General features: G+C 44.3%; 1 protein-coding gene across 6 annotated transcripts in view; it reads left to right on the plus strand.

Annotated features, from left to right (window-relative positions):
• Window positions 1-964: 964 nt before the first annotated feature.
• drosha (drosha ribonuclease III) overlaps window positions 965-18,473 on the plus strand; it is a 76,777-nt gene continuing 59,268 nt past the window's right edge. For all 6 annotated transcript variants that reach the window (XM_077623735.1, XM_077623730.1, XM_077623729.1 and 3 more), the window contains exons 1-16: window positions 965-1,144; window positions 1,649-2,447; window positions 2,516-2,587; window positions 2,647-2,917; window positions 3,311-3,452; window positions 4,594-4,754; window positions 4,838-4,918; window positions 6,512-6,598; window positions 6,686-6,772; window positions 8,010-8,081; window positions 8,327-8,408; window positions 9,315-9,389; window positions 10,953-11,122; window positions 13,460-13,584; window positions 16,593-16,692; window positions 18,174-18,281. In XM_077623735.1, the coding sequence (XP_077479861.1) occupies window positions 1,651-2,447; window positions 2,516-2,587; window positions 2,647-2,917; window positions 3,311-3,452; window positions 4,594-4,754; window positions 4,838-4,918; window positions 6,512-6,598; window positions 6,686-6,772; window positions 8,010-8,081; window positions 8,327-8,408; window positions 9,315-9,389; window positions 10,953-11,122; window positions 13,460-13,584; window positions 16,593-16,692; window positions 18,174-18,281 (2,430 nt within the window). In that variant the 5' untranslated portion in view covers window positions 965-1,144; window positions 1,649-1,650. The remainder of the gene's footprint in view (window positions 1,145-1,648; window positions 2,448-2,515; window positions 2,588-2,646; window positions 2,918-3,310; window positions 3,453-4,593; window positions 4,755-4,837; window positions 4,919-6,511; window positions 6,599-6,685; window positions 6,773-8,009; window positions 8,082-8,326; window positions 8,409-9,314; window positions 9,390-10,952; window positions 11,123-13,459; window positions 13,585-16,592; window positions 16,693-18,173; window positions 18,282-18,473) is intronic.

Genomic DNA, 18,473 nt, shown 5'->3' on the forward strand with positions numbered 1-18,473 from the left:
TCATGGTGTTCTTATGTTTGGTTCAAAGGCATCGACTTTTGGTGACAAAGTGCTTATCGTGTAATATTAGTAGATTTCAATAATATTGAAATGAACTGTCATCAGATTTTGAGATTAAAATTGTTACATTGCTTATTTTTTACATCACTCAAAATCTCATCTCATTTTCTGAACCGCTTTATCCTCAATAGGGTCGTGGGGGGTGCTGGATCCTATACCAGCTGATGACAGGCCAGAGGCCCTGGACCGGTGGCCAACTGACAACCATGCACACTCACATCCATACCGAGGGGCAATTTGGAGTGTCCGCTGGGATAGGCTCCGGCACCCCACGTGACCCTAGTGAGAATAATGTGGTTCAGAAAATGAATGAATAGGGTTTTAATTGTGTGTTTTTTATGTGTGTGTGTGTGGCTCTTTGATTCAGTGAAACATTTTTGCTCCTTGTGTCTAACTTGTTTGCCACTCCTGCTCTAGCTTATTTATTTTTACATAAACAAGTGCAGCAGGGCCAAGGGCCGCAAACAGGGTGAGGAGAGGGCACCTGGCCAGATAAATCGATAAGGTGGAAGCATGGGGAGTCTAATATAGAGTACGCGGAAATTGGTTTGTCAAGACTTGAGTTTGACGTGATGCAGCAAATGAACTCAGTTGAGTGTCTCTGCAGTTGCCAGGTAACGCAGCTTCACCTGGTATTTGTCTTCTGCTGCCGTCTAGCGGCCACCGAGTGAAGTGTAGCCACGTAGGATTACGTTATTATATATTAAAGTTATTGTTGTTGTTAGGAGTGAATTTTCGTAACTACTTGTGTGCACCATTTAAATCGATTTGAATACAACCTTATTTAATATATTTACGTATTTTAATAATTAAAGTAGTTCCTTACGCGAGATGACGCGCGAGGAAACGGAACCAGAAGTGAATACCCGGAAAAAAATCTGTGATTGGTGCAAATGTGTGTCTCCGCTAAAATGTCCGACTGTAAACACGGACTACCGTGTTTTGTTTGTGAGTTGCTGGCGTCCTCATGCTGGCAAACGTCGTCAAATCCTGCAAGATTTCACCCGATCCGCACGATTTTAATGTAAACGTTTTTGTATTTTGCGAGGTGATTGCAGCGAATCCGCTTCGTTGTGAATTGCAGGTAAAGTGTTTGAATCAGATTCGCGTATCATTCGTCCGGTTAGCGGCTAACAAGCTAATCGACTCCGAAGCTCACTGTTGTAAATTAGCATCGCCGCTGTAAAAAAAAATAGAATAAACTTCAATTGTATTTATTCGCGACATAGGAATGTTTACGAATGTATATTTCAGCCGCATTTTAATGGTGGCGATCTTGCATTAGCTCACAATGGGGATTAATTTGTTTGTCGCGCACCTGTCTTTAACACCGTGTGTAGGTAGTCACGTGATACATTCAATTCAAATTCAAAAGCCTTTATTGTCATCATACACAGCTGTGTATAACGAAATTGGTGGTGCTACTCCAAGCTTTTCAAAGTGTATTTTCCCAGTAAAAGAAAAATAAATAGTAGTATAAAAAGTCACATCCCGGCTAGGTGAATTCTAAAATATTGCACATTGTTATTGCACACCCCGAAGTTATCACAAGTGATTCTTACATGTTTTGTTGTTGTTTACATTCCAGCCATGTCTTTCAACCAAGGGGATCACCGGGGAGGAATTGAGCCTTCCCCAAACTACCGTAACCCCAACATAAGACCCCCACCCCCTCAGTCTGTCGCACCCCCGTACCATTACGACTCGCCATCCCCGGCAACGCCCACCTACCATGGGAGCAGCAGTGGTTTCATTCCGCAGCGTCCCGATTTCATGTCGTTTCCACCGCCTCCCCCGCCTGCGCCACTTTCGACGCCGAGCTCTCTTCACCCCTGTCCGGCGCGTCCTTCCTTCGCCCAGCTGCCCGTGCACGGCTTTCCCGACCCGCCACCCAGCTTCCCGCCTCCCCCCTTGCCGGGCGTCCCAGCCGTCCCCTCGCAAATGCCGCCAAACGCCTACCACCCGTACATGGTGCCCCCGCCCCCCTTGCAGCACCACGCCGCGCCCCCGCCGATGCCGTCTCAATCCATGACCTACCCCCCTCCTTACCACATGGGGTACCCTCCGCCGCCGCACCCTCCGTTCCCGCCCCCCGCCTTCCGCCCGGGATACGCCCCCAACCCAGGCCCGTTCAAACCCGAGCCGAGCTTCCACAACCCGGAGCAGTACAAGTACGACAAGCCCGTCGACGGGGGCAGGCGCTCCCCCGATCGGGGATATCACCACGACGATCACCGCAAGAGGAGCTACGGCGGGCACGGGGACCGGCACGGCGACCGCAGGGACCACGGGAGGAGTCCGGAACGGCGCGGCAGGACCGAGGGCAGGTACAGGTCCGAATACGACAGGGACCGCTCGCCCTCGCACCGGAGCCGAGACCGCAGCAGGTAAACGGAACGCCCGTCGGAATGCTTCCGAGTTCTGAAACCGTAAAGCTGTCCCCCACGGGGCGCAGGGAGCGGTACCGCCACCGGGAGAGCCGACGGTCTCCCTCCTCGCCCGATCGACACCGAAAGCGACCTCGCAGGTACGAATCCTCGCCGACGGACGCGACCAGAGTTTTTTCAAAATTGCGCCCTTCCGCAGCTGCTCGAGCAGCCGAGACCACAAGCGCGGCCGCTGGGAAGACGAGCGGGACCGCCGGTCCGAGTGCTCCTCGGCTCCGGGCCGGGACCGCGGCCACTCCTCCGGCCGGGGCAGAGATCCCGAGGAGTGCTCCGGCGGCGGCGGCGAGAGAGAGCGAGGAGAAAGCGAACGAGACAAGGAGGAGGAAGACGAGGACGACATGCTGAAGCCCGCCTGGGTTCGCTGCACTCATGCCGAGAACTTCTACTCCAACGACCCCATGGATCAAGTGGTATTTACTCTTCATTTTTTTTTTAAAACAATTTCCCCTTTTTAAATCAATAATTGTTTCTTTTTTGTTAAATCCATTTTTTTTTCTTTTGTTTGTGTTGATTTTAGTTCAAAAGGCCTTTTTTAAAATGTCAAAATAATTATATACAAATATTTTTGGTTTTCCATTTAAGTATTGAGCATAATTAACAAATATTTTGTTTCCTTTTGAAATGATTAAAAGATGTTTTCCCTTACTAAGAAAAAGAAAACCCTCAAATAAATCGATCTGTAACAAACTTTTATTATTTAGGGCTTTTAATCCAATTTAAAAAAAAATCTAAAATGGACTGCTACACAATTTCTATGATATTTATTGATACAAATTTCTCAGATGATGTATTTGTCCTTGCAGGGAGATTCCACCGTCGTGGGAACGAGTAAACTGCGAGCTCTCTACGGGCGCTTTGAGGACGAGCTGGGAAAGAGGCAGGCCAGAGCCAAGGAGTCGCGACCCAAGTGGGAACCGCCCAAGACCAAACTGGACGAGGACCCAGGTGCGCTTCTCGCCCCGTACGCTGGCCCAGTGTTTCCCAACTTTTTTGACGCTGCTTTGCATTAAAAAAATCTCAAGGGATGCCACCATCTGAATGTCTTAATTCAAAACAATGTCGCCTATATTAACAAGAGTCATTCTCATCAAAGTTTTAAAACATCAAGCTCCAAAATGTAATTTTTCACACTGACCGAATGTCAACAAAATTTGATGTCTGCGGACCTTGAACAACTTCAGCTTCAAATGATGCAAAAATAAGTCATGTCGTGTTTTTAATCCAAATATGACTTAAATCTAATATTACGCAAAAAACGATAATGTTCTCACACAGACTTTATGTCGGCAAAAGTTGCTGCCTGACAAACCAAACGATTTCCGGTTCATGTTAAAAAAATAAGCAACACAATTTGAATCTTGTAAAAGTAGCATCTATAAATTAAACATTCATCATATTTTGATCTTAACCTTGTGATAATTCAATTTAAACTCCTTCTATTCATATTCATTTTTCTCTCTGACTATTACCGTATTTATTCGAGAACAACGTGCACCCATGAATGGCGCGCACCTAAAATTTGTGACTTAAAATTGGTATAAAATTATTTTTCCGTTTTTTTTGCAGCGATACTAATAACTAGCAAATGCTTAACACACATCGCCATGACAAAACATTTATTGACAAAATATGGTACGGAAACCTGGTAAAACAAACTTACCAGTATGAACACAATTCACAAATGGAATTCACAATTTGAAATCCTTAAAGTTTAATTCATCACCATAATATTTAAAACTTTTCAAAGTCTGATAGATCTACATCAGATTTACCAAACAATTGAGAACTTTTTTTTTTAAATTTTTACCCCTATTACCCTTTAAACTTGCTATTTGGAGAGGGGCTGGCTTTTGCAAAAAGAAGGTAGAGTAGTGCCATCTAGCGGCCCAAGACAGGTTTGGACATCTTCCAATATACATAACGGCTGCGGAGGGGACTTTGCTTCAGTTTTTTTTTGAAAATTTTGCGCATTATTCTTGAATTAATACGGTAGATTGCAATTTCCCAGTTAGGAAACACCACGCTAGCCATTCCTAAAACCGAGACCTTTCAAAAAGTGGAATTCTGCGTGTTTTTTTTTCTTCAGGCAACAGCAGCAGCGAATCGGATTGCCAGTCGGACGACGAGGAAAGCTCTTGCTCCAGCGGCTCCGACTCGGAGTTGTTCGACGTCATCGCCGAGATCAAGAGGAAGAAAGCCCACCCGGATCGACTCCACGACGAGCTGTGGTACAACGACCCGGGACAGGTCCGCGTCGCCTCCGTTTTTGTCCCAAAAGGCCGTTCAATCCGTTTGGGTCTCGTCTAGGTAACATTGCCTTCTTTGTCCAGATGAACGACGGCCCCCTGTGTAAATGCAGCGCCAAGGCTCGGCGCACCGGCATCCGGCACAGTATCTACCCAGGAGAGGAGGTACCAGGAACTTTTCTTTATTGCGCTCTCTCGTAGCATTGTTAGTCTCGAGATCCGTCTCGGTCAGGAGACCTTTCCCAAGAACATATGTTGAGATTCCTGGTCTTGTATCTGTCTGGTCTTTCAAAAGCAGAGCTGCCAAATTCTCCGGAATTTCCGGCGTTTACCCGGATGAGTAAGGCAAACTCTGGAACTCTGACAAACTCGCTAAACTCAGGAAATCCTCAAAAATTGTTACTTACATTTTTTTAAAGCAACCATTTTGAAAAAGTACCAAATGCCTCAAAATTCCCTTCCGCCATCTTGATTCAACTGCAGTGTAAACCGGATGAATTCGGTAACGGGAGTGCGTAGTGAATCCTCCGAGTTACGAGTTCTGACAAATGATTGTGCGACTTAAGATTCGGAATCGATTCCATAGGTAGCCTCGATCGCAGGGGTGTCAAAGTCGGGTTGGTTCGCGGGCCGCATTAACGTCAACTCCATTTCATGTGGGCTGGACCATTTTAGATCTAATATCTAGATTTTTTTTTTTAAATTGGATTAAGAGAACTGGATCAAGAGCCCATTTTTATAGATCTAAAACAATGTTTATTTGAGCTCTTTTTTATTAGTAATGGAAAATGTCTTTTAATCATGTTTTTTATTTCAAATGGAAACAATATTTTTTTAAAGTGGAAAATGGAAAATATTTGTATATGTATTTTTAGATTTTACAAAATGCTTTTTGAACTAAAAACACAAAAGAAAAAAAATGGATTAAAAAATTGCAATGATTTATTTTAAAAAGGGGAAAATCAGTCTATAATCATTTGAATTTGATCCTAAAACAGAAAGTCGGCACTCATGATTTACTTTCTCGGGCCACACAAAATGATGCGGCGGGCCAGATTTGGCCCCCGGGCCGCCACTTGGACGTCTGTGCTCTATCGATTTAACATTTTCGTTTTTTTTCATGAATCAAATCAAAAGCCTTTATTGTTATTATACACAGCTGCGTATAACGAAATTGGTGAGGGAAGTAAGTATTATTAAGGCTGACTAAACCACCAGTCTTTTGTTTTCAAAGCAATCCCATCATTTCTGGGGTTGTTCTAAAGGAAGTGGAGTACTTACTACACACCACTGCTAAGTCTTCTCAATATGCCTGCTCAGGTTAAGCCCAAAATGGGTGGCAATTTGGATAAAACTTCTCATTAAAAAAAAAAAAACCCAGACACTCGCAGAAATTTATCTGTTCGCATTGGACGAAATATCCCATTTTGAAGGACCGACATTTGCACATTGCACAAGTGCCACTTCAGCGTGACAAAAGATGAAATTGCTGAGTTTAAAAACCTTGACAGTTTTTAAAATCTGTATTATCCATTCAATCCATAGTTCCATTTTAATCACATTATATCCATATTCATTTTTCTCTTTGAATATTACATTGTTGGACCTCTTGCAATTTCCCAAGTTACACTGGTTGGGAAACACCGCTTTAGGTGTCAGACTCAAAACCCAAGGACAACAGCGACCACCATTTTGGAATGCAAACCATTTGCTTTTACTCAACTGCGTCTTTGGTCTACTTTTTTTCTCTTTCTTCAGCCCGTCAAAGAATGTCGCGGAATGAACAATAACTCGGGGAAAGTGTTCCACTACCGGATCACGGTGTCTCCGCCCACCAACTTCCTGGTACGACCCTCCCTTTTCTGGCAAAAATGTAAATATACTCTCCCTATGTGCCTGATCCGTCCATTTTTTTGTCTTCTTTGCTTTCAGACTGACCGCCCCACCGTGGTCGAGTACGACGACCACGAATACCTTTTCGAGGGCTTCTCGGTATTCTCCCACACGCCCCTCACTAACGTAAGCACACCTGTCTGTCGCCACGGCAACACATCACCCTCCCGTTTAACTTCCCGTCGTTTATTATTGTCGAACGGCGGGAAATCGTTGGCGAATCTGCTCGACAGACGCTTTCAGATGGGAAGTAATTGCGTAATAAAATGCCTATTAGCTCCTCTGCGCTCCCAAAACATCATTTAGTCGGTGTACGCAGCACAGTGTCATCGTTGGGAAGCAAATTAATTATTTGGAGGGTTACATTTGGTTGGGAAAAAAATGTCATTTTATGCAGCGGTAATGCTCTGAACAAGAGTTACATTCTTATTAATTTTGAAACGATGAGAATCAGATTACGCTGGATTGAATTCAGAGACGACATTGGCGAATATTGGCGTTTAAATCCCTCGAGTTTTCCTCTTTAAAATGTGCTGTGGAAGTTAATTAGCTGTCAGTCAAAACGCGTTCGATACGTTTGTCGTGTCAAATGAGAAAGAAAAATGTCCACATTTTTAAATGGTTTAATTCAGTTTTTGCTATAGATGGCGCCAAATCAACTTGGAGTGGGATTAATGTTTTTTCAGGGTGGGTTGTTAATTTACTTGCTAAATTTGCTAACCGCTCCTAAAAAAACATTGAAATCTGTATTATTCATTCAATCAATTTTCCATTTCAAGTCCAAAACAAAATTAGCCTGGTCAAATGTAAAATTTACCCTTTAAATTAGCATCAAATTCAAGATGCGCAAACAACTCCTTGCCGTTCAACGCGGATGCTAATGCCTCATTTTTCGGGTCAATTTAATTTTTGACTTCCCATTGATATTAGATTTTACGATTCTCTGATTAATCTGCCGTCAATAACTACAAACTATCAAAAAGTCAAAGTTCTACAAGCCAGCATGTTTTACTTCCAATTTTAATACAAACCCACTGGGTCACTCACCCCACCCCACATCTTAACCCGATGTTTTACCGCTCCCCGTCTTCGCATTTGGGAGGTAAACGCAAGGCCAGGGCGGGCATTCAAAACCTGGGTTGCGTCCCGCAGGTTAATCTCCCCGAGTGGACAAGAAAGACAACGTAAATGGTCGAGATTATAGACCCGGCGGGGCCGGGCTTATCTGTTTAGCCATATCGTAGCGGCTTTAAACGGGCCGGCGACGCGGCTTTAAAAGCCGTCACCTCGACCGAACAGCGGCACGCTAATGAGTCAGCGCCTCCTTTCTTCACGCCGTCCTCTGCTTCTTTCATCATCCCAGATTCCATTGTGCCGGGTGATCCGCTTCAACATAGATTACACCATCCACTTCATAGAGGAGATGGCGCCCGAGGTCAGTGGCCGACCGGCCGCCTCTTTTTATCTCCTCGCCGCTTTCTCTCTCGCCCGTCTTTTTTGTTTTGTTTTTATCTGGTCCCCCCCCCCCTCGCACTTCGCCGAGGTGCTAATCCTTTTAGAAGAGGCGAGAGGGACGATGGTGTCGATAAAGTGGCTTACGCGGTCCAAAAGTCGGGTCGGGTTGGCCCGCGTGATGGCGGTCTTTGTCGCCCTCACGAAGCTCTTTCTTGTTGTCGGCAGAACTACTGTGTCCGAGGACTGGAGCTGTTCGCCTCGTACCTTTTCCAGGATATTCTGGAGCTGTACGACTGGAATCTGGCAGGTAACGAACGAAACTGCGGACTTCCTTGACTTAAGTTCAAGACCCGAATTGTTTTTTAAGGCGGGGAAAAAACAAAAAAAATATTCAGGCTGAAATTTCACAAAATTTATGAGAGAAAAAAAACTTCCAAAGGTCATTGGCTGGGTGTCAATGGCAGTGAAATGTAATTATTCAATGCTAGCTTTCTCAGTTGAGATGAACTTGATGTCTGTAACTGAATTGACTTGAATTGACTTGACTTGAATTGATTTGAATTGACTTGACTTGAATTGACTTGAATTGAATTGACTTGACTTGAATTGACTTGAATTGACTTGAATTGAATTGACTTCAGTTGACTTCATTCAATTCACTTGCATTGACTTCAATTGACTTGAATTGAATGCTTTTTGTCATTCTACAGCTAAGATTTATAGCTTTGACACAAAGTACACAAATAACAACAACAAAAAAACAGACACAATCAATAAATATGGAGTCAACATAAGTAATAACTTGGGAAGTGCACCAATAGCAACAAACAAACAGATTAATAATCCAAAAATAATAATAAATAAATAAGTCTGTAACGGTCAAAGCGTCAAGAGCTACAAGGATATTGTCAAATCCATAATCTTTTTTTTGCATTGTAAACATGGAAAAAAGATTAATTGGAGCCCCCAGTTTGCACACTCCTGGTCTACTGACACCAGGTTTTTGGAATCCCCCGAACCCCATACTCACTTGAATGTAAAGGCGGGTTTAACTAATTGTCAGCCATTGACGGCCATAGATTTATTTATTTGGGTGCCAATGCCACGACTCAAAATGGTTGCCCAGAGCAGTCAACGGCAGCCAATGATTTCCACGAGAGCCCCTTAAGAACCGTAAATAAGGTCAATACAACTTTCGCTGTCTTTTTCCCAGGTTTCGATTCCGAAAACGACACCGTCGGATGCCAGCGCTTCCACTTCATGCCTCGTTTTGTTCGATTCCTGCCTGGTGAGTGGTGACGCCTCGCCGTTTATTTTCCCCCTCCGCTCGTTGGTTTCCTCTAGTGGTCAACTTGGCCCAAATCCCTGATCTTTTAGCACTCTGCTTCCCTCTTAAAAGCCAAAACACTGTCCATTTTTCATCTATCCCCTTCCCTCATTTTTCACCATTCCTGGAAAGAGCTTCACTATCTCCCACTAGATGGCGCTGGCGCACCACCGTGCTCTCTCTCCTCGTCTTCGGGCTAGTTGTTATGGCCGCCAAGCCACCTACCCGCCTCTCATCAATAAACAATCCTCCCCAAAACCCACGCCGTCCCCCACTTAGCTGGCCTCTCACATGTATATGCTTCTTTTCTTTTCTTATTTTTTCTACAAAAAAAGCACGGCTGCTCCAACGCTAGCACGCGGACACGCATTTCTCCGTGTCTAAATGCATTTCCAGTACGCGGTGTCCATGCACAAACAGCGCACATATGGAGGTCAATCAATGTTGCATGAGTGTCTACTAGGCTCTCACTACTTGACCCGTGTACACAGTTGCCATCTTCAACTATTCACTTCATTTTTTAGCCCGTGTTTGTAAGGCCATTCTATGCTGATAAAGACTGCGTGACTGTTAGCACGTGCTAATGCTTTGGAAATATCTGACCTTAGCTTCTTTCTTTTTTCCCCCCCTTCATTTTCCTCATTTTTTCCTGTTTTCTTTTGTTTAGTTTTTTATTTATTTCAGTTTTCTTTTCTTTGCCATCTTGAACTATTTACTTTATTTTAACGTATGTTAGTAAGGTCTTGATATGGTGACAAAAACTGACTGTTAGCATGTGCTAATGCTTTGGAAATATTTGACCTTGGGTTCTTTCTTTTTTTACTTTTGTTGTTTTTCATTTTCTCATTTGTTTTCTTTAAGGATTTTTGTTTTATTTTTATTTTCTTCACTGTTTTCAAGTATTCTCCATTTTAGCATGTGTATTTAAGGCCTTTCCATGTTGACAAAAACTGACTGTTAGCATGTGCTAATTCTTTGGAAATATTTGACCTTGTCTTTCTTTTTTCTTTCCTTTTTTTATTTACTTATTTCTTATTCGTTTCTCATTTTCTTTTGCTTCATTTAGTTTTTCATTTCTTTTCTTCGGTTATTTTTTTCTTTGAACTATTTTCTTCATTTTTCTTACATTTCCTCATGTTATACTCCCCTTTATTCCTCTTATTTTAAAAAGTCAGCACCCACATAAAGTTAGAAATCTTAATAATTTTCTCCATTGCCGTTTTTATGCCCAATTGGTGTTTTGTGAAATACTACATATAAATATATACATATAAAACATTTAGTAACATTTTCTGAGCAATGCCCCCATGAAACCACTTTGGGAGTCGCCATTTTGAATTGCTACTTTACTCCAAAACAAAAGACGTTTCAGAAAGATGTGAAAAATCTACACGCCTGTGGTGAAGTCAGCGGCCGCCAACGTCCATTTTTCGGCCATCCCTCTCAGTTCAACCGGCTCGGACGTCTGTGGCAGCCAATGAATGACGGTCAGGTATCTGACGAATCCTTTTTTTTACTGCGCAGATGGTGGTAAGGAAGTGCTATCCATGCACCAGGTGCTGCTTTACCTCCTGCGCAGCAGCAAGCCGCTGGTCCCCGAGGAAGAGATCGCCGACATGCTGCAGTGGGAGGAGCTAGAATGGCAGAAGTACGCGGAGGAGTGCAAGGGCATGATCGTCACCAACCCGGGCTCGGTGAGCTTTTTTTTCTTTTTCCTCTTCCTTCCTCGCCGCCATTCGCACCTATTATCAGCAAGGGCAGGGGCGTCAAAGTCATTTCTGTGGTTCGGAGTGGGGTGGCTGAGTTGTTAGCGTGTCGGCCTCACTGTGGGGGTCCTGGGTTCAAATCCAGCTCGGTCCACTTGTGTGGAGTTTGCATCTTCTCCCCGGGCCTGCGTGGGTTTTCTCCAGGTACTTCGGTTTGCTCCCACATTCCAAAAACATGTATGGTAGGCTGATTGGACACTCGAAATTGCCCCAAGCTATGATTGATTGGTTGTTTGTCTCCTTGTGCCCTGTGATTGGCTGACCACCTATTCAGGGTGTCCCCCGTCTCTGGCCCCGAGTCAGCTGGGATAGGCTCCAGCACCTCCTGTGACCCTAGTGAGGATAAAGCGGTCCAGAAAATGAGATTAGAATTGGGGTGGGGAGAGGGTTAAACTAAGCGGCCTTCATTAATCGATTGTGGAATTGGCGGCTTTTCTGATCGGCGACGGACCGTTCGTAGGTTCTGGTAGCGTGTCATTGCAACCGGGTGAAGGTGAAGCGCCGTCACGGCCCAGCGGAAGCGCCGCATGCCAGTGACCTTTGGCGAGCGTGACTTATTGAGGTGGCGCCTCCCTCCACCAGTGCGAAACGGTCGTAGAGGGGGGCCCTTGCGCTTCGAGTAGGAGGGAAGGCAGCAAATGATACGGGGGGAAAAATTCACTCTAAAGAATATCATTCAAATATACACACATTTTTTGAAGGTGTCATTATTGTTATTATTTTCCATGTTTTCATCCGCTTGGCAAGATTGGAGGTGGAATAACCTCGGTGACACTGAAAAGCGCATAAAAGCCAGGCAGAATTCCGAACCCTCCCCCGATATGACAGTTTTGCTTCTTGTCTTCCTCCCGTCCTCCAATTTTTATCAGGGTGAACCCCCACTGACCCGGAAAATTCCATCAGAGTGGGGAGGCATTAGATCATAAATTACCTGCTGATGCTACATTTATATCCCGGCCCAAAACGTTTGGACACATTCCACTTACATCGAGTCAAGAAAATGTTTCATTTTCCGCAAGACATTTTTATTTTCGTCTGTTGAGGAATTCCTTTTTCACTAGTTATTTTTTTTAATTTTTTTACGCCACTCAAACTCACCTAGAAAGAACGACTATTGCAAAACGACTCGAATTGTTAATGTTTTCGGCAACAAATTCTCATTAGGCCAATATTTTTGGTTGCAAAAAAATGTAAGCATTCTTTTCCAATGGCCAAAATTTCTATAAAAACGTTCCCATTTTTTGCCTTTGCCAACCAGCACTTGTTTTAAATTTAGAAAATAGAGGAGTACCTCTACTCACAAAATGAATTGGTTCTGGAACTTTTTTCGTAACTTGCATATTTAGTAAGCAGATCAGTACTTTATATGTAAATTCCGTAATTCGTTCCACAGTCCTCAAAAAAATACCAACTCAACCCTTTAAAAATAATCAGTGTCCCAATTTTGTATGAAAGATGCGAGCAACAGACTAAAAAAATTTAAAAAATGATTTATTAATGTAATGAAATGAAGTAAAGGTACGACTGTAAATGTCTCAAAAACCAAATAAGGTATAAAAAGTCTTCAATGAGACAAACTGTCTAAAATAGACAAAAATTGCACGATTGCACTTATCCATAAAAGATTTAATTTTTCGACAGATGCACACAGGAAATGAATGAATGAGTGAAATAATTGTCCCACTATTCTGCCGGCACCGTTTGTAAAATGACCGTACTCGACATATAGATCAGCGTATTTATTAGTCCATCAATATAAGCGCACACTCATTAGATAGACACGTCCTCTGCTGTGTTTGCTCAAGGTCTCCTGGGCGGTGGAGGGGGGGCTAATTATACCATGGGCTGTCAATCAAAGACCGCGCGATTATTAGCCGCATTAGCATCGTGGATTGGCGGTCAAGCCAAAGTCAGGCGACTCGGCGCCCTTCCAGGAACCGTCCCTACCTAGCGTAGCATCCATTTAGTCACATGTTGACAAACACCCAAATCAATGTACGGGTTAATTGCTTAGCACGCTTGGATCCTTTTTTTTTAAATGACTTTGCGTGGCGCTAACCCGGCTAATATCAGGCAGAGCGGCGGACCTCTGACCATCTGCCGCCGAGGTCGCCGCTCAGTTTGTCGCCGTCCAATCGTCAGATGTGGTTTTAAAGGTGCGACGTTCCACCTCGGGGGTCCCGACTCCTCCCACGTACGCCAGCCTAGGCATCCCGTGTCGCCGATGATTGAACGGCGGCGCTAACTCCTGATTTTTCTCGCCAGAAACCTAGCTCGGTGCGGATCGACCAGCTGGACCGGGAGCAGTTCAACCCGGATGTCATCACCTTCCCCATCATCGTTCATTTTGGGATAAGGCCCGCCCAGCTGAGCTACGCCGGAGACCCGCAGTAAGTTCTCCTTTAACTTTGACGGATGAATGCCGACAGAAATATCGGATGTGAAGGACCCCGATTTTTGACAGTTTCAAGGCTAAAGTCGTGTTATAATTACCATTCTACCACTAGACTAGGTTGTAAAATAATCTTGTAAAAATATTTGATATATTATGAAATTACTTAGAAACGTTTACTTTGGCGACACAAACTTTGCAGAACAAAGAGAGCATGCATATACATGCATACATATACATGCATACATACACGCATACATACACATGCATACATACACATGCATACATACACATACATACATACACATACATACACATACATACACATACATACATACACATACATACACATACATACATACACATACATACATACATACACATACATACATACACGTACATACATACACACACATACATACACACACATACATACACAGATACATACACACACACATGTACATACACACACATACATACACACATACATACACATACATACACATACATACACATACACATATATATATATATATATATATATATATATATATATATATATATATATATATGTATATATATATATATGTATAAATATACATATAATATTATATATTTTATACATATTTCTGTTTTAACTGTGATTTGAACGGCTTTTGAGCGTGCTGACCGCCGATCTACTTGCTACGAACCCTACGAACTAACTGGTCATTTCATTTAGCGTAGCGACTCATTCCTGAGCTAATTGGAGATCATCATTTTCTCCAATCCAAATAAGTGTGGTCAAAGCCAACATAAATGCCGTGTATTTTTCCGCCCCAGCTCCCGGTCCTCTCCTCATTCGCCGGCGCTCTCCCCGGACTCCGACCCCGGCAAGTTTGCGGAAGGCAAACCGCGGGCAGACTGACAGATTAGAAGAGGGAATAGACGGCGGGCAGGACGCGCAACGTGACATTTCCGCATGCGCCGTCACGGGTTCCTCCGCGGCGGGAGGCGGGGACGCGCTTTTATTTCACGCAGGTGGGAATAGTGTACTGTGCCGCCGCATAATTAACGGAAGCAAACGTCGAGATCATCACAGCCGTCGTCCTTCGGGAGGGACTACGCCGGTTGGGGTCTCTGTTTTTAGAGGAGGTCCTCCAAAAGCATCGCGTCAAACACTTCCACGCCGCTACAAATTTATGGACAAGCCGGGACGCTAACGATCGGCAATGGCGGCGACGCCGCTGACGTGTTATTAACTCGCTAGATGGAAAAAAGCCCCCGGTGCATCGTCGCCCTCGCCGGACCCTCCAGCACCGGTGCGCCGTATGCGGGGGGCGACGTGTCAAAGGCCAGGGAGTAATGTGAAGGTGGCGGTGGCCGCGTGGGAGCATTAACATTTAACGGCAACATTTCCCAGACTCTCGGAATTGAAACGCTGGCCTTGACGCTTCGGTGTGGGTAGGAGATAAGAGCGTAGCCATTCACGACTCGGGTGCGACTTGTATGGAGCTGCTCGAAAGTGGCGCTAAAGACGAGGGCGGACTTTAATGGATTTGGCGGAAGATCAATTGTGATGTGTTAAGCTAACAAATGTCCTCCGTTTGGTCGTCATTGCTATATTGTATAGTCTTTGTCGTTGGTCGCTGTTCAAGTAGACTTTAACTAGACCCGGGAAAATGCAATTATTGGCTTTTGTCAGTTATATTGTTTCTACTCCATACGTGGCTTCTCTGTATAGAGAGGATTACATTACGACATTTCTAGTTTTTCCAATAAGCCTGGAAAAAGACAACTTTTTAGGCTATAGTTAGCATTTTTGTTACTCACAAAGTAACAAATTCCTATCCAGTGGTTATGATCTTTAATACTAAAATGTGACATTATTCAGTACAGAGAGACTTGATTGACGGCATTGCGCTCGTAACATAAACTTTAAATTGAACTTAAATGAACTTAGATTACTACGCACACTTAATAATATGTTTTAATCTTACGTTACAATAAGTTTAAAGCTTCTTGTGCCATAACCCAGGCAAATATGTTCATGTATTCCACTGCGGCTTTCCAGTCGGAACTTGCTCGTATCTCAAATTTGTCTCGTATCTCAAGGACAAAAAATTTGCTCGGATTTTTCCTGGTATCTCAAATTTCTCGTTTGTTGGGAAACTCGAATGTCAAGCTATTATAAAGCGTTTCTGGTCTTTGGTGAGCTGTTCATAGACTTGTTATCAAAAACAACTGTTAATACGTCACATTGACAGACTCCCATTTCGTCATTTTATAATGACTATAACACTAAATGCTTATTCTGGTCCCTGATAAAATAAAATACCCAGATTTAGTCCCTTTTCAGCTCATAACAAATACATCCTCGGACTAATAACGGCCAAGGTGCGCTATGCTAATGAAAGCCGGGAGCGGCGCGGAGAGCTCGCGGCGAATCTCCGGAAAAGGTCACCGGCGCAGGCCGGGGACGTCGGGGCCTCCCCGATGGATATTCCGCCCTTCTCCGAGCGAGACGCTAATCGGCTCCTTCCCCGGCTCGTTCTCTAATGAAGTCCCTGGTCTTAAAGCTCTATAATTGTCCCCATTCCGCCGCGGCCGGCGCCCTCCACCCTTGTCCCTTTCACGCGGTCCGACCGGTCGAGTCGCACCCCCATCGCCGGCCGCCCCCGCCAATCGTAATTGAATGATTCCGGCCAAATGAAGAAAAAAGCCAGCTGAATAAGAGCGGAACGGTCACGCTCGGCGCATCAATCGTGAGCCCTGATTGAAAACGCGGGCCAAGGGGGGGTGGGGTCTACGCGTTGGCCGCGAGTCACCTTGCCGATAACGCCCGAACAATCTTTTGCCATGCAAATGAAGATGAAGACGACGGAGAGCGAAAAGCGAGGCAGCGAAAAGTCGGGCTAGCTGCGCCGAAACAAAAGCGGCTAAAGGAGCGACGTACGCGGCGGGCCAGTGGCTAATTAGGTTTCATATCGGCCGGGCGGCGAATGAAATATTGGCAATCCTTTTCAGGTACCAGAAGCTGTGGAAGAGCTACGTGAAACTGCGCCACCTGCTGGCGAACAGCCCCAAGGTCAAGCAACTGGATAAGCAGAAGCTCACTCAGAGAGAGGTGAGTGACCACGAGGCGCCAGGGAAACATTAGCGTTAGCATAACTGCATTTTCTATGTTCTTTGATCATTTCAAAAATTGTGTACGCCGTATGACAACTTTTGTATGGGATTTTTTAAAAAGCTTTTTGTAAAAAACGATCTGGTTTTCCCTATTTTGGCTCTAATCCGGATCGTCTCGGTCACTGGTAGCAAACGAAAACCTCATCCTCGACTGCTAATATTATCATATTTTGAGCATGATATGTGCAGTCACTCCCGCCCTTTTCACTACATAAATATAGCGCGTCAGCAAGCAATGTACCCAGACAGTCAAGCTGTCATACAGGGACATCTTGAATTTAGTGCATTCTGATTGGGCACCCCGTCCACTTTGGCAAAAATGTTAGACTTTTAAGTGCGCTTTATGTGCCGCGTTGCATTTGTACGTTTAATTATTATTTTTTAACTTAATTAGGGGAATTGCAATCAATAATAAGGCCGAGGTTGACAGGTATGCGTTAGCGGCTCTTAAATGTTGAGCCTCTTCAGAGTTAGCATAGACGTGAAAACTAGATTTCATTTTTTTAAAAATGGAAGAAGAGTTTATATTTTAATTACATTTTTTTCTTTTTATCCTCATTTAGAGTATATATATTTTTGATTTGCATAATGTTTAGTTCACGAATCTTACGGAACGGGAGAATCGCCGAATGTTGGTTCGCCCATCCCGGCCAAAATTGGATTCGGACCTCCACCGCCGTCGCTTGCAGCCAACGAACGAACAAACGAACGACCCGACCCGCCGGTCTGCTTACCTTTTAATAATTGCCGCCGCTGACCTTGCCTCTGACCATGCGCCACAAACATTTCCATGTCATTTGCAGCGATGCAGCTGTGCGGCGTCGGCGCGTGCTGGCGGCGGCGGCAACGGCAACGTGGGCGAGCGTGTTCACTTTGATGCCGAGTTCAAAGTCGTTGGGCATTATTTATTCATGCCTTTGTTGTTCTTATTTCCTCTGCGAGGCAGAAATTCCTGGCGTTCCATTTGAAGCGGCACACCGGGAGTCGCTCGCTATTCGACCAATCCGACACGCGCACGTATGGCGGCGTGCTCGTAATGACTTGTGTACGTTCCTGTGGGCCGCCATGGCGGTCTGAACGCACAGGTGTTCATCCCACTGCCTACGTATGCAAAAGTAGCGCCGTTTATTTCGAAATCCCATAACTGAATCCGTACGGTCATTTGTTTTAATTCCTGTATTTTTCCGAAAATAAGTCACAAAATGGGCAAATCAAACGAGAAAATTCATTCGCTCAAAGTGAAGAACAATTCCAAGATAAGTCAAATAAAGGTTGTCCAAGTCAGGAAGCTCAATGTATCGTTTTATGAACGCAAAAGAAGAAACCGTTTCCGACAGTGATGCACCGTTTAAGTCTCTCTGGTTCCCAAGATGGCCGCTGTCAGTCAATAACCCGCCTACGTCTGGCTTTGCTCGGCAGGAAGCGCTTCAAAAGATTCGTCAGAAGAACACTATGCGGCGAGAGGTCACCGTGGAGCTCAGCAGTCAAGGATTTTGGAAGACCGGCATCCGCTCGGACGTTTGTCAGGTAAAATTCAAATTCACATTCAAACTAGCCCTATTTATTTATTCACTTTTTTATTACCTATTCATTTATGTCGAAAATGTATTTTGCTGTGTCTGTATTCTCACCCTCTTGCTACTGTGACAGTGAAATTTCCCGAATATGGAATGAATACTGTTATGTAATCGTGATATTAAATACGATATTCTTTTTCAT

This window comes from Stigmatopora argus, chromosome 17, assembly GCF_051989625.1.
Source record: "Stigmatopora argus isolate UIUO_Sarg chromosome 17, RoL_Sarg_1.0, whole genome shotgun sequence".
In the NCBI taxonomy this organism is placed as follows: Eukaryota; Metazoa; Chordata; class Actinopteri; order Syngnathiformes; family Syngnathidae; genus Stigmatopora; species Stigmatopora argus.